The following is a 25115-nucleotide window of genomic DNA, read 5'->3' on the forward strand; positions in this document are numbered from 1 at the left end:
TCTGGTTCTGTCATTCTAGTTCGAAGAACACAGTCTACTATGATAAAATACCAAAGTTTTCTACTTCGTATTTTAAAAACTGTATATTATGAGGTTCTTAAAAAGAAAGCGTTTTCGATAAGTTAAGGGTCTTCTTTATCGGAAGATATTTAACCATTTGACACACTATTACGAAGAAATGACTGTGTGATATTAAAGCGTAGCTATGGCTATAGCTTCCATTTGTTGCTTGGTGTATCAGGCATAGATAGTCCCCTGTGATTATACCGCTGTTGCTCTTTAGTTGCACAGCAAGGTAAATTACATCAGCTACTTTGCAAGGTGTATTGCACTGTGATGACACCATATAGCAGCAAGATGCAGCAATTCACAGGAGTATGGCCTATACCGGTGAGGCACAATGTGTGACCTTGCGTTGCAACATTTTGTTGTTATATCAAGTTTAAAATGTCCTGTTCCTGGGGGAATGAAACGGAGCACCTGTATAAGAAAAGGTCCTATGCAACAACAGCATCGGTGATCCAAGCAGCAGATGTTACCTTTGTTCAATTGAAATATTTTATTCGTGGATTCATACTGATAAATCTTAATTACAAATATGATTTATTAGTCATGTACAGAAACTTCTTTTTGTGTAGCACTTCAGGGGATAGATTGATTACAAGAGCATAACTTTAACATACTAAAACATAAATCCAGCAACAGTAAAGCAAAACCGTAACATATTGGTGACAGTGTTTTGAAGTAATGGAGTAAAAGAGGACCTTTCACGACATTTTATATTTTTAAACGGTATATATCACTAAAAATGGGCTGAAAAACTGATTAAAACTTTTTTTTTTCTTCTAAACTTTTTTGCCTAGATATGGGGCAATATGCAAAACTTCCCCTTCAACAAGGGGGGCAGTAACAGAGATTCTTCTGTGTGGGCTTTTATTTTTACCCCTCTATGATGTTGCGCAATCATAAGAAGTCCGTGTCATAGAGGAGGGAAAAAGCAAATGCCCACAGAGGAAATCTGAGTCAGGCATTTTCAGTGTGATCTGGTGAGTCTTAATGTGTCTCACTTGACCACACCGAGATTTCCTCACTTCTGTCGCTTCCTATTATTACAGTACCAGGATGAGAGGAGAGCAGCAGGGTGGTAGCTCCGCAGCAGTGAAGATCATTGTGGGAGTAGCGTTTGTTACATACAACACTCTTGACCTACTACAAATATCAGGGAATAAGGAGATTGACCAGGGGCGTAATGATCACGGTCATAGCCGGGCATGTGCAGGAGGGGGGCCCACTGAAGTGTATCGGAGCGCAGGGGCCCTCTGCACTGCTATACACACCACCTGCCATTCAGGAGATCAAAGGCCGGCAGCTGACATATTATTATTAAACATATACATGATGTCTTCAATGCTAATCCTAAGGCTGGGTGCCCACGTTGCGGATTACAAGCGTTTTTGCTGCGGATTTTCCGCAGCGTAAACGCTTGTTAAACGCTAGGTAATCCGCACCCCATGGTCCCCAAGGGGATTCCGCATGTTCTATGCACATGCTGCGGATTTTTCCGCAGCGTTTATGCTGCGTACAAAAATCCGCAGCATGTCATTTAATTTTGTGGAAGCGCAGCGGAACTCCCGCCATTGACTTGCATTGAAACGCACAGAAACTGCGACTGTACATTTTTACAAGCGGCTTCTATGCGTCTCTATGTGCGGATGGTACCCAGTTCTGGAGGAGAGGAGACTCTCATCCAGACCTGGGTACCATTGTACCTGTAAAAAAAGAATAAAATAACAAATAAAGTTATATTCACCTGTCCGGCGGCTTCTCTCTGAATGCCAGCAGCGCTGAAGGACCTTCGGTGACGTCACAGTCATGTGACCGCAGGCCCTTCACCGCTCTGTCTCGTGATATGCCGGCAGCCGGGAACCAGCCAGGAAGCAGCGCTGCAGCCACGCCGGGGCCTCGGGGGTGAGTATAGCTTTATTTATTTTAATTTTTACGGTCACACTATATAAATCCATGCTGTTTGCATGGATTTATACAGTGTGACCTAGTTGTCAAGCACTTTCCAAGTGATGCTATCGCCTGGAAAGCGCTTGTCAATCTGCATGCGGAAACGCATGTGAATCCGCATGTGGATCCGCATGTATTCTGCAGGAAAAACGCATGCACAATCTGCATGCGTTTTTTCTGCCAGGGAGATGCAGAAATGCTGCAGAAATTTTCTGCTTCATTTCTGCATCGTGGGCACATAGCCTAATACTCTACGTTTTGCAGGTATAGAACACATAAAGTATCCCTCACAGGGAGGAGATTACAATAGATTATTTCTCAAAAAAGATCCTAGATACTGATGCCCAAGGTCCTTTGGGATTAAACAAAAAGCTAGATATGTCCGTTTTGTTATGATGTTTTTATAATGTTTCATGATCTTCACAGATATTGCTGACGTTTTGTATGTTACCACCCATAAAAGGAAGTGAATACATGTCACTTTTAGATTGGACCCATAGAAGCGTCCATCAGACGCGAAACGGCAGTCGTCCACCTCTCTTCCCCCCCCCCCCCGCCTAGCTCCCCTGCTCGCCTTCATGACGCTGAACTAAATATCCAAACCAGTTGGAATAAAAGACTTTCAGCAGCAGAAGGGAAGGAAGGGAGACACAGATCCATTACTAGTGGGTAGGCGGAGCCCCTCAGGATAGTTCACCTCAGATTTAAAAAAAAGTGACGACCGGCCCCTCTACTTAGGCTCCTCCTACTCCCATGTTCTCCAGTCTGAAATTTGAGGTCGCAGAGGATAGTCGCTGCCTTGGCAGCTCCTCAGAAGGTTTTTTTATTTTAAATTTACCAATGGAGACCTGGATCCCCCGTGGTCTAGAGGTCTCAGGGGGTCTGCCTCCCCTGGCAGACCTGCGTACCCCTTAAGGAGGTCCCCGAAGTAACCTGCCGGCCCCGGGGGACATAGGGCGCTTCCTGGCGGAGACGCACACCGCCTGTGGGGTCCCTGCGCGCTCCGCCGTGGGGGGAGCTAGGGCCACAAGTGCCACACATCCCTGGGGGTCCCTGTGGCGCACAGTGGGGTAAGTGCTCTATGTATGAGTGCTTCAGCGGCGGCTGCCGCCGTTACTTCATGTGGTGATGTTCTGTTTTTCTGTATTTGCAGACGGTGTATGAGGATCACCGCTGCATTCTCTGACCCTGGGGGCTGGGGAGCAGGGACGGAGGAGCGCGGCTCCATTGGAACGGGGGGCGTGGCTTTATTATCTTGGCTTCCTGCCATCACTTTTGGACAGGAAGCCTTCAGGAGAGCGCGCGCTTTCTCTCTGAGCTCGGGCTCTGTGAGTGAGCTCGGGGGGGCGGGGCCTCGCGTCAGTCGGCTTCCTGTCATGGTAGTTATGACAGGAAGCTCCTGGCTTAGCGCGCGCTGAGCTCTCCGCCCCTCTCCCTCCTTCCAGCTTCCCTCCACGTGCACCTCCTGCTTTCTGCTTCCCGTTCACCGCCCACACAGGCTCAGAAGGAGCAGTCACCGCGGCACTGGTGAGTCGCTTCTGCCTGAAGGCAGAAGTTTCCTTTTTTGTTCTCTCCATTGTAAAGCACCTTGGCTGACCTGCTAAGGCAGGCAAGGTGCTATTTGCCGCTACCACTTTTTGTTTGGACACTCTCACTTCCCTGACCTCTTAAGGCAGTGAGGTGTTTAGTGTGTCAGCAGCATTAACCCCTTCTGAGGGGGTCTGCTCAACAGAGCTGTTAACTCTTTCTGGGGGTGCAAGCTTCTGGTTCAAAGGGCGCTTCCCCCCAGTTCGTTAGGTTAACTTTTGCTCTGCAGGGCTGGGGTAACTCTCTCTAGGGGAGAGTTTTAACCCTTCAGTGCCCAAAAAAAATAAAAAGGGAATTTTCACACACCCTAGTTTATTATACTCATTCTAACATGCTGGCATCTGAGGTGGGAGGCATGTCGGATCAGGGTCCAGGGGGCGCGGACTTCTCTCCCGATCCGTTTCAGGATCGGTCTAGCGTTTCTGTTACACCCGGGTCTTCGGCGGCGTCAAGTTCGACCCTTAGTGGTGTTAAAGTGGAGGCGCTCACCCGCTCCATTGACAGCCTTTCTAACCTCCTGGGTCATTGGGTGTCAGCTAAATCGCAAACGACACCACGAGGCAAGAAGCGCCGCAGGACTGTGGTGGCACTGTCTCCTCCGCGCAGTGCATCGGAGGCTTCGGATTCACCAACAAGTTCGGTTGGTGAAGTCTACGATTCTGAGGATGAAGTTCGGCAGAGTCGATCTGCTACGCTTTCGGGCCGCGTGGATGCTCTTATTGGAGCCATGCGAGAAGCGTTACAGCTGTCTGAAGAGCCGACAAAGCCTGGCAAGTCGGCCCGGCTGTATCAGGAGCCGCGTCGGGCTCGTTCAACATTGCCGGCGCATGATGAACTTAACGAGGCAGTGGAGAAAGAACGCCGGTGTCCGGATAAACGCTTCCAGGGGATGCGGTTTTTTGATGCCTTGTATCCCTGCGTCACGGAGACAATCGCTAATTGGGTTCCCTCCCCTGAAGTGGATGTTCCTCTGTCTCAGCTTAGCAAATCTTCCTTGCTTCCTGTTAAAGGGAAGGCCAGTCTTCAGGAACCTCTGGACAGAACAACGGAGTTAGCGGCGAAGTCCATCTACGAGGCCGCGGGTCATGGATTCCGTGCAGCCTTGGGGGCCATGTGGGCCGGTGAGGCTTCTCTGCGGTGGTTAGACCAGCTGCGGACGGCATGGCAGGATGGAACTCCACTGTCGGAAGTGGAAAGGCTTTTCCAGCTGTTGGAAGAGGCGACACGTTATGGCAGGGATGCAGTATTGGATACTACTTCCGTTCTGTCCAGGGCTCAGTCTTCGGCCGTCAGTCAGGAGAGCACTGTGGCTTAAACAGTGGACTGGAGACGCAGTTTCCAAACAAGGTTTGCTTAGTCTAGCGTACAAAGGCGGTCATCTTTTTGGTTCGGACCTCACGGAGCTGATTGCTAAGGCCAAGGCTAAGGATGCTGCCTTGCCTCAGCGGAAGGCGGCAGCTTCCACGTCTGGCAGGTCAAGTGCCAGTGGTGGTCGCCGGTCCTTTCGGACCTGGGGGCGGTTCGGTCAGCCTTCTTGGGGATCGAGTCGTCCCTCATCTTCCTTGGAAGCAACATTTCCGTCAGGACAAACGGGAGGTTGACAAAAAGCCCGCTAAGGCAGACTGACGCCAGGAATCCGCTCGAGGGCTCTCTGGTCGGAGGTCGTCTGCTACAATTCGGGTCGATTTGGGCGTCCCATTTTTCGGACGCCTGGGTGACACAGGTTATGTTGGCAGGCTATTTCATAGAGTTTCACTCTCGTCCCCCGGACAGGTTTTGTCAGTCACGCACCTCGTCCGAGCCCAAACTGGCTGCAGCACTGCTGCGGGAGGTGGACACTCTTCTGCAGCAGGGTGTGGTGGTTCCGGTTCCGCCAGAGGACCGGGGAAGGGGGTTTTACTCCAACCTTTTTGTGGTCCCCAAAAAGGAGGACAAGTTTCGCCCCATTCTAGATCTCAAAGATTTGAATCTTCATGTCCCGAAAATTCCGCATGGAGTCTCACCGCTCGGTCGTAGCGGCTCTGTCGCAGTACGATTTCTTGGTGTCGATCGACATCCGCGACCCTTATTTGCATATCCCTATCAGCAGGGCCCACCAGCGCTTCCTGCGTTTCGCCATAGGTCAGGCCCATTACCAGTTTGTGGCCCTACCTTTCGGGTTGGCCTCGGCACCCAGGGTTTTTACAAAAATCCTGGCGCCACTCATGGCGCTTCTTCGAAAACAGGGAGTTACGGTTCCGCCCTACCTGGACGACCTGTTGATTGTGTCGCCCACAGCGGAGGAGGCGATGGCTGCTCGCGATCTCTCCCTTCAGCACCTGGAGGACTTCGGGTGGCTGGTCAATTGGAAGAAGTCGTCATTGGAACAGACACAGTCAATCCTGTTCTTGGGGATGCTTTTCGACACAGTACGGGCAGTGGTGTACCTGCCTTCTGACAAACAAGCGAACCTTCGTCGCCATGTCCAGGCTATGAGGTCGGCGATGGCAATATCCCTTCGGGAATGCATGCACCTTCTGGGTCTGATGGTGGCGGCAATGGACGCCGTACCGTTTGCACAGTTTCATTCCCGGGATCTCCAAAATCTAATTCTGACCAGTTGGGATCGTTCGCCGACTTCACTGGATCACTCTGTCGTTATCTCCCGCCGGGTGCGAGAGTCTCTTGGATGGTGGTTACGTCCAGAAACTCTATCCCTGGGGAAATCCTTTCTTCTCCCAAAGTGGTCGGTGATTTCCACCAATGCCAGTCTGACTGGCTGGGGGGGGGTTTGGAACGACCTCTGGGTTCAGGGGGTCTGGTCGTCAGAGGAGTCGTCTCTACCGATCAACGTTCTGGAGTTGAGAGCAATTTTTCTCTGCCTCCGACATTGGACGGTCCTGTTGAGCGGTCTGCCGGTCCGGATTCAGTCGGACAATGCGACGGCTGTCGCGTATATCAACCATCAGGGCGGGACGAGGAGTTCCAGACTCATGATGGAGGTCTCCCGGATCCTGGTTTGGGCCGAGTCCAGGGTTTCGGCCATCTCTGCGATTCATATCCCAGGCTGAACGCCAGGGTTCTGACATTCATGTCCAGGTACAGGGACCCAGAGGCTGTGGCGGTAGATGCTCTAGTGGCCCCGTGGGACCAGTTCGAGCTGATCTATGTGTTTCCGCCAGTATCCTTACTTCCATTGGTGATTCGGCGGATCAAACTCGAACGAGTACCAGCAATTTTGGTAGCCCCGGATTGGCTGAAGTAGGTACAGAGCATTGTATGTGACAAATCCTGTTCCTGCGCTGATATTCACTGCTCCAGAGCTCCCATTCTGCGGCTCACGCCTCAGAGCTGGAATGACAGCAAGCAACAGGGTGAGGAATTCTCAGTGTAGTCAAATGAGACACATCAAGTCTCACCAGATCATGCTGAAAATGCCGTTTTGACCTTCTCTTTGGACACTTGCTTTTTTTCTCCTTTATGACTCTGCCTTTTTATGATTGGACAGCATTGTACAGGGAACAAAGTAAACATACACAAGAGTCTTTAACTCCCCATTGGTTGGAGGGTAAATTTGCGTATTGGGCACCGTAAACTTGAAAAGCCAATATCCCGGCAAAAGAGTAGAGAAAAAAATGTTGTGAAAGGTCCTCTTTAAAGGGATTGTTCTATAAACAATAATATATAATCATTGGGGTTTACTGCTGGGACCCCCACAATCGCAAGAACCATTTAGTGTCCATAGGAGTGGTGGTCTCACATGTACATCAGGGATTCGATTCTAGTGAATGGTGGGGATCCCAGCAGTCGCTTTCCCAGGGAGCATGCAGTTATAAATGTTGTTTATGGGACAACCCCTTATGAAATTGCAATATATAAACCTAACGAAAAAGGACAGCTCATGATGGTTGTTGATGCAAGATTTTTTTCTCAAAACATAATTTTATGCTGGTTATTAAAAGAACTGAGCACAATTTTAAAAGCAGTTTGCAATTAACTAGATATTAAAACAAAGGAGAAGGTCGTTATCTCAGTGCTTTGCTTTACCATACCTTGTGTATATGTGCATAGTTATGAAATGTTAGAGATTGTGTATTGATATGTAAATATACAAAAATATGTCCTCCTTACCTATAGCAACAAACCACCGCGCAGCTTTCGTTTTTTTTCGGTAGTTAAAGGAGCTGTCTTATCTTATTTAATTGGTAAAATTGCAAAGTGCTTGTAAAAAGAACCACTTAAAATCCTCTTTGTTCTCAAGAAATGAGGGATTTTTATTATTATACACTGCTCAAAAAAATAAAGGGAACACTCAAATAACACATCCTACATCTGAATGAATGAAATATTCTCATTGAATACTTTATTCTGTACAAAGTTGAATGTGCTGACAACAAAATCACACAAAAATCATCAATGGAAATCAAATTTATTAACCAATGGAGGCCTGGATTTGGAGTCACCCCCAAAATTAAAGTGGAAAAACACACTACAGGCTGATCCAACTTTGATGTAATGTCCTTAAAACAAGTCAAAATGAGGCTCAGTATTGTGTGTGGCCTCCACATGCCTGTATGACCTCCCTACAATGCCTGGGCATGCTCCTGATGAGGTTGCAGATGGTCTCCTGTGGGATCTTTTACCAGACCTGGACTAAAGCATCTGCCAACTCCTGGACAGTCTGTGGTGCAACGTGACGTTGGTGGATGGAGCGAGACATGATGTCCCAGATGTGCTCAATCGGATTAAGGTCTGGGGAACGGGCGGGCCAGTCCATAGCTTCAATGCCTTCATCTTGCAGGAACTGCTGACACACTCCAGCCACATGAGGTCTGGCATTGTCCTGCATTAGGAGGAACGCAGGGCCAACCGCACCAGCATCTGGTCTCACAAGGGGTCTGAGGATCTCATCTCGGTATCTAATGGCAGTCAGGCTACCTCTGACGAGCACATGGAGGGCTGTGCGGCCCTCCAAAGAAATGCCAGCCCACACCATTACTCACCCACTGCCAAACCGGTCATGATGAAGGATGTTGCAGGCAGCAGATCACTCTCTACGGCATCTCCAGACTCTGTCACGTCTGTCACATGTGCTCAGTGTGAACCTGCTTTCATCTGTGAAGAGCACAGGACGCCTGTGGCGACTTTGCCAATCCTGGTGTTCTGTGAGAAATGCCAAGCGTCCTGCGCGGTGTTGGGCTGGGAGCACAGCCCACATCAGTGGCCGTCGGGCCCTCATACCACCCTGATGGAGTCGGTTTCTAACCGTTTGTGCAGACACATGCACATTTGTGGCCTGCCGGAGGTCATTTTGCAGGGCTCTGGCAGTGCTCCTCCTGTTCCTCCTTGCACAAAGGCGGAGGTAGTGGTCCTGCTGCTGGGTTGTTGCCCTCCTATGGCCCCCTCCACGTCTCCTGGTGTGCTGGCCTGTCTCCTGGTAGCGCCTCCAGCCTCTGGACACTACGCTGACAGACACAGCAAACCTTCTTGCCACAGCTTGCATTGATGTGCCATCCTGGAGGAGCGAGCTGCACTACCTGAGCAACTTCTTTGGGTTGTAGAGTCCGTCTCATGCTACCACGAGTGTGAAAGCATAACCAACATTCAAAAGTGACCAAAACATCAGCCAGAAAGCATTGGTACTGAGATGTGGTCTGTGGTCCCCACCTGCAGAACCACTCCTTTACTGAGGGTGTCTTGATAATTGCCAATAATTTCCATCTATTGTCTATTCCATTTGCACAACAGCATGTGAAATTGATTGTCAATCAGTGTTGCTTCCTAAGTGGACAGTTTGATTTCACAGAAGTTTGATTTACTTGGAGTTATATTCTGTTGTTTAAGTGTTTCCTTTATTTTTTTGAGCAGTGTAGTCAACAGCATGTTGTCTAGCTTACTGCCCACCTCAGAGGTGGTCGGTCTCCTAGGCAAAGGAGCATGTGCTTGTAAGCGGTTTCCTATACAGCTTGTAAGTGCTGTTGTTAGCTGGCTGGATCCAGCCTCAATCTCCCTACTGATCTCCCATGCTGCAGAGGCAAAGCTGCCTCACCTAGTTCAGCTGGCCTGAACTGTCAATCCCTGGCAAGCAGGAAGCCATGAGGCAGAGTACGCTCCTGAAGACCACATGAGACCACCTAAAATTGTTCTTTTTATTATCTCTTGATCATGTGTTAGCTCTCCCTGGTTTCTTCTAATACCTGCAATACCACTCTGCTTATAATAGTTATTAATCATACCAACAACAGAGCAGTCTGACTGCTCTGGTCATTGAAAATCTTTTAGCTCCATTGGGGACTTCCACGTAGCCTGACTTTTCTGGTCCGAAAGGGGGTGCAAAAAGTCCCTTAGCTGGTCGTCTTCTGACAAAAAAGCCCTACGAAGCCTTCTCACCATGAAGCTTCTCAAGTAAGCTTTCAAGGCATAGCATCCATTAAATAAATGCAGAAATGTGTCCTGTGAAATATAACTTTCATGCTCCACCCAATCCATCAAGGGTAGCCAATTTCTAGCCCTCCAAACATCAACAAGGCGCTCTTGACAAACCTAAAACAATGGGGAATGCTCCCAAAAGAAGAGGATTCAGACCTACCTGGCCAAACCATATTTATCTCCTCTCCCAGATCACAATTATAATTGTAATATGAATAACAAATTAGAAAGAGCAATAGAGAAAAAAAAAGGTGACATGAATAAAAATAAACCATGACCCAGAATTTGCCCAACCACTCCTCATCGCCCATTTGCCTCTGCTAGCTGCTTGGGGGAGGACCCTGCCATGGTGCGGTCCTAATCTGTCAATCTTCAGGAGCACACCGACCATCCCTCCTTCCTGTAAGCAGGAGGCAGAGGAACTGTATGTGCTTGAAGACCACTTTAATTAAATCAAAGCTGAACTGTGATTGGTTGCTATGGCAGCAAGGCCAGTTTTATCCGACCATTGTTTTTTTACTGTTTTCGTGTGTTCTTGAGCAGCCGCTGCAGGATAACAATGAGCCAAATCCATATGTGAAGATCTACCTGTTACCGGATCCACAAAAGACAACAAAGAGGAAAACTAAAGTGGCAAAGAAAACCTGCAACCCTACCTATAATGAAATGGTACGTATTTGCATGGATGAGCTTTTAAACTGTAATTTCCTGTTAACAAGGCTGGTAAAAAGTTAATACTGGACTTGTAACGATTGTCCCGTTACTCAACCTAAAGATAGCAGTAATGGGTGTCACAAACATCTACCCAGAAAACTTAATTCTCCTGTTTGTAATGTTATCCATGCTTTCCTTACGTAGCAGTTTTATTTTTCACATAAAAAGTGTAGATGACTTTTATAAGTTCACATAATACAATAAAACTTGACACTTGGGAACCTGTTACGTGAAAAAACACGATTAACCTGCAGATATGGGGTTAATCTGCAGGTTAATATCATGATGAACCTGCCCAGCGCCGGTACTTATATCCCCGATGCTGGGAGAAAATGAACTATATTCCGCCCTGCAGCGTTCCGGTTTCAGTCACGGGGGCGTCAGCGACGCGGGTTCAGTAACCACTCAGTGTATAGAGAGTGGCGGCTGTTACCGTGCCCTCTGCACTGACTGACAGCCGGCCCTTATGCTGAGATGGCTGTCAGTCAGTGCCGGGGAAGCAGTTATAGCTGCTGCGCTCTATACACAAAGCGGTGACTGAAACCTGAACGTTGCCGGGGAGAATAAAGTTAATTTTCTCCACACAGCAGGGTTCTAAGTGCCAGCACTGGGCAGGTTCAGAGCGCTATTAACCTGCAGATTAAGCCCATATCTGCAGGTTAATAGTGTTTTTTCACGTGACAGGTTCCCTAACTATGCATTTCTCATCAGTTCATTGTCATATTAGCATAGATGATCCTAAATCTTGGATAAAGCGGTTGCCCATAAAGTACATTTTAATAAATAGATCTTCGAAAAATGGAGGAGTCAAAACCAAAATGTTCCTGTGCTGAGATAATGTTATAAATGTGCCCCTGCTGTGTACTGTGTAATGGCTGTGTCTGACCGTACAGGAACATGGTCTGATTATACAACCGCGCCTGGGCAGGGGAGGAAGAAAAGGGAAGGATACAGACAGAACAGCAGCTGCATCTTTTTAAACAGCGTTTGAGGAAATCCTTCATTGGCAATGGCGTCCAGTATACACCCTATCTACAGATAACAAAGTACACTTACATTTATTCCAATTTGTTAAAGTTCCACAGTTGGATGTGAAACTTATTTCTGGGGGGGGGGAACATTTAAAAACAGGCAGAGAAATGTTTTATCTCACAGGAAGCTGTATCAGCGATCCCATGCTGTAATGTCTGTATACTCTTTTTCTCTCCCCCTGCCCAGGAGATGTGGTATGATCAGACCATGTTCCTGTATGGTCAGACACAGCCATTACACAGCACACAGCAGGGGCACATTTATAAGATTATCTCAGAACAGGGACATTTTTTAACACATCCAATTAACTTATTATTCCAAGATAATGTACTTCCAATGTACTTTGTTTGTGAGACAACACCTTTAATCAATACCAATACCAAAAACAATAGATACTCCTCTAACGCAGCTGAACCATTCCTGCAATGTCAGCACCGCTATTACCTGCGGGAGAGTGACATTGTTTTGTCACATGCCTGTTGCAGTCAATCAGCAGCCGCTGTTTGGCCATAGCCTTTAATATTTCATCAGAGCAGACGTCCGCCCGGAAGGAATATCAATGAGCTGCAGCCAATCAGCGACCGTTAACTGGCTGCAGCGGGCACATGACACAATAGTGTCACCCAGTGTGAGAAGTGAGTATCCATTATTTTATTGTAAGTGGGGTCCTGAATTGATTAAGCAGCTAGTGGACAGCACCCCTTTTAAATCTTAAATTCAGAAAAATATCTATATGTTTTTTTTCTTTTCAGTTGGTGTATGATAAGATTCCTAATGGAGATCTACAGCAACGTGAGATCCGGTTAACTGTGCTCAGTGAAGAAGGATTTTGGGAAAATATTTTACTTGGAGAAGTCACTATTCGACTTAGAGATATAGACCTCAGTCAGGAGAAGATTTGCTGGTTCAAGCTTGGTTCTGCTAGCCAAATGGCTAACTAAACAACACTGAGTAATTCAACAATAGCGTGTGTCACCGGTATGGCGACTGCTCTCTTCAATGCCTTGTTATGTTTATAAGGTTATTGTAACCAGAAACGAGCTCAAGGAGTTTTCATTTTAATTGACAACGGATATTAATATATATTATATTTCTTTCCAAGGGAATTCAAAAGACTGCAAATAATTACTGGCTTCCTTCTAGAGAAGGGTTTCAGACAAAGACTGGAAAAATTACAGTATGTTTAATAAGTTTACCTTGTGTCAAGGGAAGCAGTCTAGTACAGAATTAGCTTAAATTTACTGTTTCTTTTTATTTTTTTCCGGTGCGTGGGGCTGGGACATGGGTGCTAGTATACATAAATGGATTTGTCCATGATATTGGACTATGTGCGCTAGAAGAAGCCTACCTGTCCATGAAGTTGCTCTGAAACTCCTAGACCTGTGCATCCTGGAGAATGTAGATATTTTACAAGTGCAGATAGATCTAAGCACCTTTTTAATGCAGCTGCATTGGAGTTGTATGTATCTTGTTTTACACTTCTTATTTATTTTATTCCTACAGCTAGGTCTCCTACTGGTTCTTTTCCTCTAGAGCAATTTCCAAAAACTAACTAAAATGCAGTCTTGTAAAAGTAAAAACAGTTATGATATATCCAAATAATTAACAGATGAGAGGACCAATGCCCACTGTACCTAGTGTGGAATCCATATTCCAGAGAATGTTTGTGTATAAGGGCTTGAAGTTCTGGTAAATTATTATTTAAGGCCTGAAGATGAAGATTGTATATTACCCTTAGATCTTGTTTCTTTCATCATAACATCTGGGAAAACACTTGAATCCTGCATTGCTCTGATTTTAAGGTTCTCCTTAATGAACCCCATTGAAGAAAAACAAGTTACTCACCCAAATAGACTGCCTTTGTTTTAGATGTATGAATTAAAATAACATGATTTTTCAGTATATATAAGTACATGTAAAAATAATATTGTGTAGTTTGAAACAAGGGGACCATGTGAGGGATCTCCATAGTGGTTATGTCTTTGCACAGGCCAGTGATTGCACTCATAGGATGCCAAGAAATTTTATTGACTGTTATATAATATTCTTACTGAATTTTTTTTTTTACTTGAAAGAATGTGCAGAATATTATGGACACATACAACAAAAAAACATTTAAACTTCTCCATACAGTAAAATGTTCGTACTACAGTCTCTCCAAAATATGAAGAAACCCGGGTATTGCTGAAAGTGGAGGTGGCACCTGTAATTGTTTTAAGATGAGAATTTGGACACTCATATGCTGTGCACCTGTACAATTAAGAAATTGCTTCCCAAGGAGAGCTGTGTTCAATAGGGCAGTGGTTCACCTGCCCCTGCCTATTTGTGACCACTAATACAAAGTTTATGATAATGTGTATGTGCTGAATAAATGACATTATTCTGAGCTCCACAGTATTGATGTCTAAATACAACTTTATGTGATGTGTCTATTGTTGGTAAATCTTTTAAAGGGGTATGCTCAAGTTTGGAATTTATCCTCTATGTCATTGGAGATAATTTCCCAATTGCTGGATGTCCAACCACTGGGACCTCCATTGATCGTGAGAATGGGGCGTGACTGGAGCGGAGGGCGATCATGCTCACTGCCGCTCCATTCATTCTTATAGAGGTGCAAAAAGCCAACTAAGTCAGTACTCGGCTTTTTCCGCAGAGCGCATGGTCAACCGCCACTCCATTTACACGGGGCTCTCCAGAGCCACAGTTCTCAGGATCAGATGGAGGTCCCAGGACTTGGATCACCAGTGATTAGGAATTTATTCCCTATCTAATAGTGGTAATATACATAAAACGCAGCAGCACTCTGTAAGGGACAAGATACACAAAAACAATGAAAACATTGAATCTAAACTGTATTATTACTCGGTAAGCTGTACTTTCAAAAAACTAAGGTTCTTAGCGCATAAATTGGCCAGTTCATGTGTGCCCATCAACCACGGCAAGGTGACCTCCTGTCTGATGGGTCCTGTTCTACGATACATGCCACTTTTGGGCTACATGCCTAAAACTAAACGGACAAAACATGTCACTTCTGGGCTAAAACGCCTACAATTTAAATGGGCAGGTAGAACTGGTTATACATCACCTGCTGATTAATGGCGGGAGTGTAGAGTCAGACAGGAGGTAATAACTATCCAATGGATAGAGGATAATTTCTAAACTTGAGAATACTCCTCTAAGTAAAAAAAAAATTAAAAAAAAAAGCTGAAGAGATCCATTTGCGCAGCTCAATGTAAAAACCTTTATTCAAGCAGCTTAAAGTGCCATTCCACCGTGTTTTGTTTTTTTATTTCAGTGCTGGAGTGGTGCCTCTAATGTAAGCTCCCTGACCCTAGTATTATATTTACCAGCTGCTATCTTTAGCTGTTCCCGGCATTGCTCCGGTCCCAATCCGCTATCTTTTGACTGCAACTTCAGACTGAACCTTGTTCTGGCTCTCATAGTATTACATTGAGTAGTGACTTCTGGCTCTCCCAGCAAACACTGTAGCGATTTGACAGGTCACAGCCTGCTGAAGACGATCAGAGCGGCGGTGAGAACAGAAGAAGACGGCAGCTGGAAAATAGTGGAAAAAAAAATGTTGGAGTGGTGCTGCAAAACATCAGTATGGTAGACACAAATGTGCAGCAAATTTATCTACATTAACACTTATATAGTAATGACAATAGGAAAATGTAGACGCCTGCTGTATTTATCCCAAACATAAAAAAATCATACCTAGTTCTTGAGATTTGGTATATACATCTTATTATACACTCTATCTTGCCCAGTGCTGGCATAGTACCAAAGGTTAGCTCAATGGAAATGATGGAAGACATAATAATGCTGCTAATTTTATACTAACCTGCTAATAATATCACAAGAATTCTTGTGGAAATATTACCATTTTATCTTTGCATCAAGTGTTTTGAACTAATGTAGATCACATTAAAAAGTAAAAAGTAAAAAAATCTATATTTTAATTTTAAAATTAAGGGAACATCTAAATTACATATCTACATGAACGAAATTTTCAAGTTGAAAATCTTTACTAATAAATTGTGCAATTTATTGCCGTGGTACGGCCTACCCATAGAGTCTTCTGTATCCTTCATCCACATATTACTGAAGATAACTCTTGATTCCAGCAGGTTGACACTTCGGGATCAACTTCTCTTTTTATGGGACCATCTAAAAAAAAGGGATTGGTTAAAGCGGATTTCCTATGAGTTAAAGTTCTCAAGTATCAATTTATCCCCAATTCTGTGATTTGTCTCTGGGGGTATGACCATTGAGATCTCCAGTGATTCAAAAAATGGTACTCTAAATGGAAGTCACATACTTGACCTCCGCTTTATTCATTGCCTTTGGGACTGCAGAAAATAGCCAGACGCCATACTGGCATGTATGAGCAGGAAATGCATGTTGGTTCTCTCTACCTCATAGAAAGATGCATTATATTTTGTAAACAGATTTTCTTTAGTGTCAAAAATTTTTATTGATGTAAAACATAACATTCTGAAACATTTTTCAGCACACATTTCTACATGCAGGGGGCACAAGAAACAAAAATTGGACAAAAACATGTTTCTCAAGTGTCCTATCTTATTATTGATTGTATAACATATGGGATGTTATATGAAAATATAATTCTAGAAATTTTTAGAAGACACAAAAACAATATTGCTGTTTGGAGAGATCAATGAATTGAGGTGGAGTTAAGTACTGAGTACGACAATGCAGATGATACAGTAATGCACACATCAGTACGGTATGTCTAACACAGTCTGGCGAGTTGGTGGTAATTTTCCTGATCCAAGGTTCCCATATTTTGTCAGAGCGTTCCCTAGTGTCTGCTATGATGGCCTCAATTTATTCAAAGAGCATTGTAGTCATCATTTTCTCCTTACTTGATTGAGTGATCAGGATTGTCTTCTACATTTCGAAGCTACATGGATTTAGACTCCCAAAGTGCTGCTTTGAACTAATCCATTGACAAGAAATTAGATGCCTGGAAGTTTGTCATTGGACAGTAAAGTGAAAGGACGTGAAGATTAGTGTTGAGCCACCCCCGTAGTGTTCGGGTTCGGTTCGGTTCGTCGAACACCGGGATGTTCGAGGAACTGTTCGTCGAACTGTTCGTCGAACACCTTAGAACACCGTCGAACACCGTTAAAACCAATGGCAGGCAAACAAAAACACATAGGAACACATAGAAAACACCTTCAAAGGTGTCCAAAAGCTGACAAACTGCTCAGAAGACGCTTTCTTTAAAAAAGCCGGCCGGCAATTCAGCAGCGGCATACACCGGTACCCGACAATTTAGACATGAAGGAATAGAGCATCACACATAGATTAGATAGATAGAAACATGTCAGTCACATATATATGAAGTACAGTGACAGTGTTGCTTACTGTACTTGTCATTTAGTGTAAAGGATTTATTAAAAAATATAATAGTGTTTTCGTGCACCGTCTCTTTAAAAAAGCCGGCCGGCAATTCAGCAGCGGTACCCGACAATTTATAACAGACAGAATAGAGCTTCACACATAGATTAGATAGATAGAAACATGTCAGTCACATATATATGAAGTACTGTGACAGTGTTGCTTACTGTACTTGTCATTTACTGCAAAGAATTTATTTAAAAAAATAATAGTGTTTTCATGCACCGTCTCTTTAAAAAAGCCGGCTGGCAATTCAGCATCTGTACCCGACAATTTAGAATAGAAGGAATAGAGAATCACACATAGATTAGATAGATAGAAACATGTCAGCCACATATATATGAAGTACAGTGACAGTGTTGCTTACTGTACTTGTCATTTAGTGTAAAGGATTTATTTAAAAATATAATAGTGTTTTCGTGCACCGTCTCTTTAAAAAAGCCGGCCGGCAATTCAGCATCTGTACCCGACAATTTATAACAGACAGAATAGAGCTTCACACATAGATTAGATAGATAGAAACATGTCAGTCACATATATAATAAGTACAGTGACAGTGTTGGTTACTGTACTTGTCATTTAGTATTAAAATAAAGGATTTATTATTAAAAAAAATTGGCGTGGGGTTCCCCGTAATTTTAGTCTCTAGCGGAGGTTAAGCAGACAGCTGGGGCAGATGTTTGAAGCCTGGGAAGGGGGTAATACCCACGGAGCTTCCCAGGCTACTAATATCAGCCCCCAGCTGAATACCTAGCCTTTACTAGCTATTAAAATGGAGGACCCCCCCAAAAAAATGACGTGGGGTCCCCCCTAATTTAATAGCTAGCAAAGGCTAGGCAGACAGCTGGGGGCTGATATTAATAGCCCAGGAAGGGAGCCATGAATATTGGCCCCCTCCCAGGCTAGAAACACCAGCCCTCAGCCGCCCCAGAAATGGCGCATCCATAGGATGCGCCAATTCTGGCACTTAGCCTCGCTCTTCCACGCTGCCCTGGTGCGGTGGCAGGGGGTAATAGGGTTGGGGTTGATGTCAGCTTATAATGCCAGCTGACATCAAGCCCAGGTTAGTAATGGAGAGGCGTCTATAAGACACCCCCATTACTAACCCCATAGTTAAAGTTAAAAAAAAAAACACAAACACCTAGAATAAAGTCCTTTAATTGAAATAAAGACACAATTCTTTATTGTTCTAAATTAAACCATACTTACCATCACGCCCATTCCAGCTGAAGCCAACGATCTCCTGCAATAAAAGAAAAATAATAAAGCAACCTCATCCTTACCTTTCCATGGTTCCCAGGACAGCTCCAGCTCTGCTACATCGAGATGACAGGCTGGACTGCAGCAGAACGCTGCCATCTAGCTTGCCATGCCGCACACACTGAGAAGCGCAGGCATGCTTGCGCTCCTCAGTGTCTGACTGTGACGGCATCCAGATGAGCCGACAATGAACTCGGCTCACCTCATGTACGTCACTGACAGCGTGGGAAAATTCTCCTGCACTCAGCGCTTCAGCGTGAGAATTTTCCCACGCTGTCAGTGACGTGCATGAGGTGAGCCGAGTTCATTGGACATGACCTCGGCTCATCTGGATGCCGTCACAGCCAGACACTGAGTAGCGCAAGCATGCCTGCGCTTCTCAGTGTCTGCGGGATGACAGGCTGGATGGCAGCGTTCTGCTGCGGTCCAGCCTGTCATCTCGATGTAGCAGAGCTGAAGCTGTCGTGGGAGCCATGGAAAGGTAAGGATGATGTTGCTTTATTATTTTACTTTTATTGCAGGAGATCATTGGCTTCAGCTGGAATGGGCGTGGCGGTAAGTATGGTTTAATTTAGAACAATAAAGAATTGTGTGTTTATTTCAATTAAAGGACTTTTTTCTGGGTGTTTGTGTTTTTTTTAAATACTTTACTAGAAATTCATGGTGGTCATGTCTAATATTGGCGTGACCCCATGAATTTCGGGCTTAGGGCCAGCTGATAATGCCAAGCTGGCCTTAACCCCTTTATTACCCAGTGAGCCACCGCACCAGGGCCCTGGATGAGTTGGGTACAGCGCCAGAAGATGGCGCTTCTATGAACGCGCCATTTTCCGGGGCGGCTGCGGACTGCAATTTGCAGCGGGTGGGGCCCAGAAAGCTTGGGCCTCCCTGCGCTGCAGATTCCAGCCCCCAGCTGCCTAGTTGTACCTGGCTGGACACAAAAATAGGGCGAAGCTCCACGTATTTTTTTTTTAAATTCATGAAATTCATGGAATAATTAAGAAAAAAAGGGCTTCCCTATATTGTTGTGTCCGGCTAGGTACAAATAGGCAGCTGGTGGTTGGGAGCAGCCCGTTCCTGCCTGCTGTACCTGACTGGACACAAATATAGGGCGAAGCCCCACATCAATATTTTTTTCATTATTTCATGAATTTCCTGAAATAATTTAAAAAAAATTGACGTGGGGCTTCGCCCTATATTTGTGTCCAGTCAGGTACAGCAGGCAGGAACGGGCTGCCCCCAACCACCAGCTGCCTATTTGTACCTGGCCAGACACAACAATATAGGGAAGCCCTTTTTTAAAAAAATTATTTCATGAAATAATTAAAAAAAAATTGACGTGGGGCTTCGCACTATATTTGTGTCCAGCCAGGTACAGCAGGCAGGGACGGGCTGCCCCCAACCACCAGCTGCCTATTTGTACCTGGTTGGACACAACAATATAGGGAAGCCCTTTTTTTCTTAATTATTCCATGAATTTCATGAAATAATTTAAAAAAAAAATGCGTGGGGCTTCGCCTTATTTTTGTGCCCAGCCAGGTACAACTAGGCAGCTGGGGGCTGGAATCTGCAGCGCAGGGAGGCCCAAGCTTTCTGGACCCCACCCGCTGCATATTGCAGTCCGCAGTCGCCCCGGAAAATGGCGCGTTCATAGAAGCGCCATCTTCTGGCGCTGTACCCAACTCATCCAGGGCCCTGGTGCGGTGGCTCACTGGGTAATAAAGGGGTTAAGGCCAGCTTGGCATTATCAGCTGGCCCTAAGCCCGAAATTCATGGGGTCACGCCAATATTAGACATGACCACCATGAATTTCTAGTAAAGTATTTAAAAAAACACAACACCCAGAATAAAGTCCTTTAATTGAAATAAACACACAATTCTTTATTGTTCTAAATTAAACCATACTTACCGTCACGCCCATTCCAGCTGAAGCCAATGTCTTCTGCAATAAAAGTAAAATAATAAAGCAACCTCATCCTTACCTTTCCATGGTTCCCACGACAGCTTCAGCTCTGCTACATCGAGATGACAGGCTGGACCGCAGCAGAACGCTGCCATCCAGCCTGTCATCCCGGACACTCAGAAGCGCAGGCATGCTTGCGCTCCTCAGTGTCTCGCTGTGACGGCATAAAGATGAGACAAGCTCATGTCCAATGAACTCGGCGCACCTCATGCACGTCACTGACAGCGTGGGAGAATTCTCCTGCACTCAGCACTTCAGCGTGAAAATTCTCCCACGCTGTCAGTGACGTACATGAGGTCAGCTGAGTTCATTGGACATGAATGAGCTCACCTCATGCACGTCACTGACAGCGTGGGAAAATTCTCACGCTGAAGCGCTGAGTGCAGGAGAATTTTCCCACGCTGTCAGTGACGTGCATGAGGTGAGCTCATTCATGTCCAATGATCTCAGCTCACCTCATGCACGTCACTGACAGCGTGGGAAAATTCTCCTGCACTCAGCGCTACAGCGTGAGAATTCTCCCACGCTGTCAGTGACGTGCATGAGGGGAGCTCATTCATGTCCAATGAACTCAGCTGACCTCATGCACGTCACTGACAGCGTGGGAGAATTCTCACGCTGAAGTGCTGAGTGCAGGAGAATTCTCCCACGCTGTCAGTGACGTGCATGAGGTGCGGCGAGTTCATTGGACATGAACTCGTCTCATCTTTATGCCGTCACAGCCAGACACTGCAGAGCGCAAGCATGCCTGCGCTTCTCAGTGTCTGCGGGATGACAGGCTGGATGGCAGCGTTCTGCTGCGGTCCAGCCTGTTATCTCGATGTAGCAGAGCTGAAGCTGTCCTGGGAACCATGGAAAGGTAAGGATGAGGTTGCTTTATTATTTTTCTTTTATTGCAGGAGATCGTTGGCTTCAGCTGGAATGGGCGTGACGGTAAGTATGGTTTAATTTAGAACAATAAAGGAATGTGTCTTTATTTCAATTAAAGGACTTTATTCTGAGTGTTTGTGTTTTCTTTTAACTTTGACTATGGGGTTAGTAATGGGGGTGTCTTATAGACGCCTCTCCATTACTAACCTGGGCTTGATGTCAGCTGGCATTATAAGCTGACATCAACCCCAACCCTATTACCCCCTGCCACCGCACCAGGGCAGCGTGGAAGAGCGAGGCTAAGTGCCAGAATTGGCGCATCCTATGGATGCGCCATTTCTGGGGCGGCTGACGGCTGGTGTTTCTAGCCTGGGAGGGGGCCAATATTCATGGTTCCCTTCCTGGGCTATTAATATCAGCCCCCAGCTGTCTGCCTAGCCTTTGCTAGCTATTAAATTAGGGGGGACCCCACGTCATTTTTTTGGGGGGTCCCCCATTTTAATAGCTAGTAAAGGCTAGGTATTCAGCTGGGGGCTGATATTAGTAGTCTGGGAAGCTCCGTGGGTATTACCCCCTTCCCAGGCTTCAAACATCTGCCCCAGCTGTCTGCTTAACCTCCGCTAGAGACTAAAATTACGGGGAACCCCACGCCAATTTTTTTTAATAATAAATCCTTTATTTTAATACTAAATGACAAGTACAGTAACCAACACTGTCACTGTACTTATTATATATGTGACTGACATGTTTCTATCTATCTAATCTGTGTGTGAAGCTCTATTCTGTCTGTTATAAATTGTCGGGTACAGATGCTGAATTGTCGGCCGGCTTTTTTAAAGAGACGGTGCATGAAAACACTATTATTTTTTTTAATAAATCCTTTGCAGTAAATGACAAGTACAGTAAGCAACACTGTCACAGTACTTCATATATATGTGACTGACATGTTTCTATCTATCTAATCTATGTGTGAAGCTCTATTCTGTCTGTTATAAATTGTCGGGTACCGCTGCTGAATTGCCGGCCGGCTTTTTTAAAGAGACGGTGCACGAAAACACTATTATATTTTTTAATAAATCCTTTACGCTAAATGACAAGTACAGTAAGCAGCACTTTCACTGTATTTCGTATATATGTGGCTGACATGTTTCTATCTATCTAATCTATGTGTGATTCTCTATTCCTTCTATTCTAAATTGTCGGGTACAGATGCTGAATTGCCGGCCGGCTTTTTTAAAGAGACGGTGCATGAAAACACTATTATATTTTTGGATAAATCCTTTACACTAAATGACAAGTACAGTAAGCAGCACTTTCACTGTACTTCGTATATATGTGGCTGACATGTTTATATCTATCTAATCTATGTGTGAAGCTCTATTCTTTCGGTTCTAAATTGTCGGGTACCGGTGTATGCCGCTGCTGAATTGCCGGCTTTTCATGTTTCACTGTGAGCACTGTTCCCATCGATTTGGGCAATCACTGTAATGCCACAACCACCATGGCTGTGGCATTACAGTGAGTGGCAGACAATCCCTGCATGATTGGTGCTCTAAATAGCACCAGACATGCAGGACACGCTTTTGGTGCACGAACAGTTATCGAACATAACCTCGAACAGCCGAATTTTTTGCAAATCGTTCGGGTTCGTCGAACAACTCGAACACCGCCCAAAACAGCTCGAATTTGAGATTGGCGAACAGTTCTAGTCGAACACCGCTCATCTCTAGTGAAGATCTTGTCTGGGGGAGGCACTCCAGTAATCTCACACTGGCATAAGGAACAGACAACATGGCAGCCCATCCCCACATTTATGTAAACAGTCAGCAGAAGCTGTTCCATATATTGTATTCAGTAAAGCTGGAACATAGAAATCTCAGTGCAGTAATTTACCCAGAGAACACAGAAACCTAGTAACTACTTCCTGTGAGTGTTTTGCAACAGTAATAGTATCTCTACAAAGTTAGGATATTTTGTAGGTCTTCCACTTTTCTATAAATGAAAATTTGTGTCTCTGGGTTTTGAGTGGGTGGTTCACTTGGGAGACAATTGAGCGCAGTAACAAAGATCTGAGCGACCTTATAGTTCCCAGAAGAGGGAGATGAGAAATGGCCTTGAAAGTCCTGTTCAGGTATAAGGCGGGAGGCCTGCAGAAAATTAGATGGGGAAAGTATGCCTCGTTTTAAGCCACCACGTTGGAGTTAGGGTTAGTTCAGTTCTGGTGGGAAAAAAACAGATCATAGAATGATGAGTATCAGTTTGGTGGGATTAGTTTGGAGTTTATATGGAAATCTGTGTGTCCTCCAGATATGGAGAGAATGAGCTGTAAAAGGGAAGTTTCATAAGTATGGCGCGAGTAGAGGTCCTGTAGTCTACATCAGACCTGCAATTTAATAGGGAGACAGGAAAATGTATTCCAAGACCACGCATCTTGACGTTAGATTTGTGGTGCTCACTGACAATTGGGCAATCTATAATATCCAACATAGAGATACATATAGACCCCCAAAAGACCACTTGCCATATCGGTTTGAAGTTGTATTAGAGCCGCATAATTGCATTTAAAAAGGGTTGACATGTTGGATTAATTCCTAGGTATGTGATCTAGTTATCTAAGGGAGTAAATTTTAATTGAGACAGGATATGCAATCGATCAGGGAACAAGTGTGGATAAACATGGTCTCAGACTTGTCTCCATTAATTTTAAGGCCTAAGATTCATTGAAACCAGTATTGACATTAAGTTTGGGAGAGATATGAGTGGGTGTGTGATAGATATAGTTGACCCTATAAGTAGAGCTATTCACAGCTATGCCCTTAATGGAGGGGTTGGATCTTCTAAACTCTGCCAAGAGTCGGTTGTATTTCGGGAGCGAAAAATATAGGTGTTAGAAGACAGACTTGTGCGTTGCCCCTATGATACGTGATATAAATGGTAATTTTAAATAAGCTGTTGGGTTGTCATATATAGTAGTGTTCAAAATAATAGCAGTGTGTTCAAAAACATGAGTTAAGCACAAAATCTTTATACTACTTTATATACAGGATGCTTTGACTACATCTCACAATTTTTTGGCATTTGTTGGCTTTGCCTCAGAAACGGCATTTTTGATGTCACCCCACAAGTGATCTATCTGATTAAGGTCCGGGGATTGGGCTGACCACTCCATAACCTCAATTTTGTTGGACTGGAACCAAACTTTTTCTCATTTACTGGTGTGTTTAGGGTTGTTGTCTTGTTGAAACACCCATTTCAAGGACATATCCTCTTCACCGTAAGGCAACATGACCTCTTCAAGTATATGCAAACTGGTCCATGATTCCTGGTATGTAGCAAATAGGTCCAGCACCATAGTAAGAGAAACCTGCCCATATCATGATGCTTGCACCCCCATGCTTCACTGTCTTCAGAGTGTACTGTGGCTTGAATGCAGAGTTTGGGGATCGTCTGACGAACTGTCTGCGGCCCTTGGACCCAAAAAGAGCAGTTTTACTTTCATCAGTCCACAAAATGTTTCTCCATTACTTTTCAGGCCAGTTGATGTGTTCTTTGGCAAATTGTATCCGCTTCAGTGCATGTCTTTTCTTTTTTTAACAGTGAAACTTTGGAGGGACTTCTTGCTAAGATATTAGCTTCACACAGGCGTCTTCTGTCACAGTACTCACAGGTAACTAGACTGTCTTTGATCATCCTGGGGCTGATTGTTGGCTGAGCCTTTGCCATTCTGGCTATTTTTCAATCCATTCGAATGGTAGTTGTCACACAATGACAAGGAGGTGTCCGGCGGACGGCACAACACACGGATACAATGGGATAATAGAGGGGGAAGGGGGGCCTTAGC

General features: G+C 45.0%; 1 protein-coding gene across 4 annotated transcripts in view; it reads left to right on the plus strand.

Moving 5' to 3' along the window:
- PIK3C2B (phosphatidylinositol-4-phosphate 3-kinase catalytic subunit type 2 beta) overlaps positions 1-14140 on the plus strand; it is a 168600-nt gene extending 154460 nt beyond the window's left edge. For all 4 annotated transcript variants that reach the window (XM_073667035.1, XM_073667033.1, XM_073667032.1 and 1 more), the window contains 2 exons: positions 10552-10677; positions 12507-14140. In XM_073667035.1, coding sequence (XP_073523136.1) covers positions 10552-10677; positions 12507-12695 — 315 coding nt within the window. In that variant the 3' untranslated portion in view covers positions 12696-14140. The remainder of the gene's footprint in view (positions 1-10551; positions 10678-12506) is intronic.
- Positions 14141-25115: the final 10975 nt, after the last annotated feature.

Source organism: Phyllobates terribilis, unplaced genomic scaffold (assembly GCF_046119375.1).
Source record: "Phyllobates terribilis strain yellow unplaced genomic scaffold, ASM4611937v1 Scaffold_2__4_contigs__length_985480577, whole genome shotgun sequence".
In the NCBI taxonomy this organism is placed as follows: domain Eukaryota; kingdom Metazoa; phylum Chordata; class Amphibia; order Anura; family Dendrobatidae; genus Phyllobates; species Phyllobates terribilis.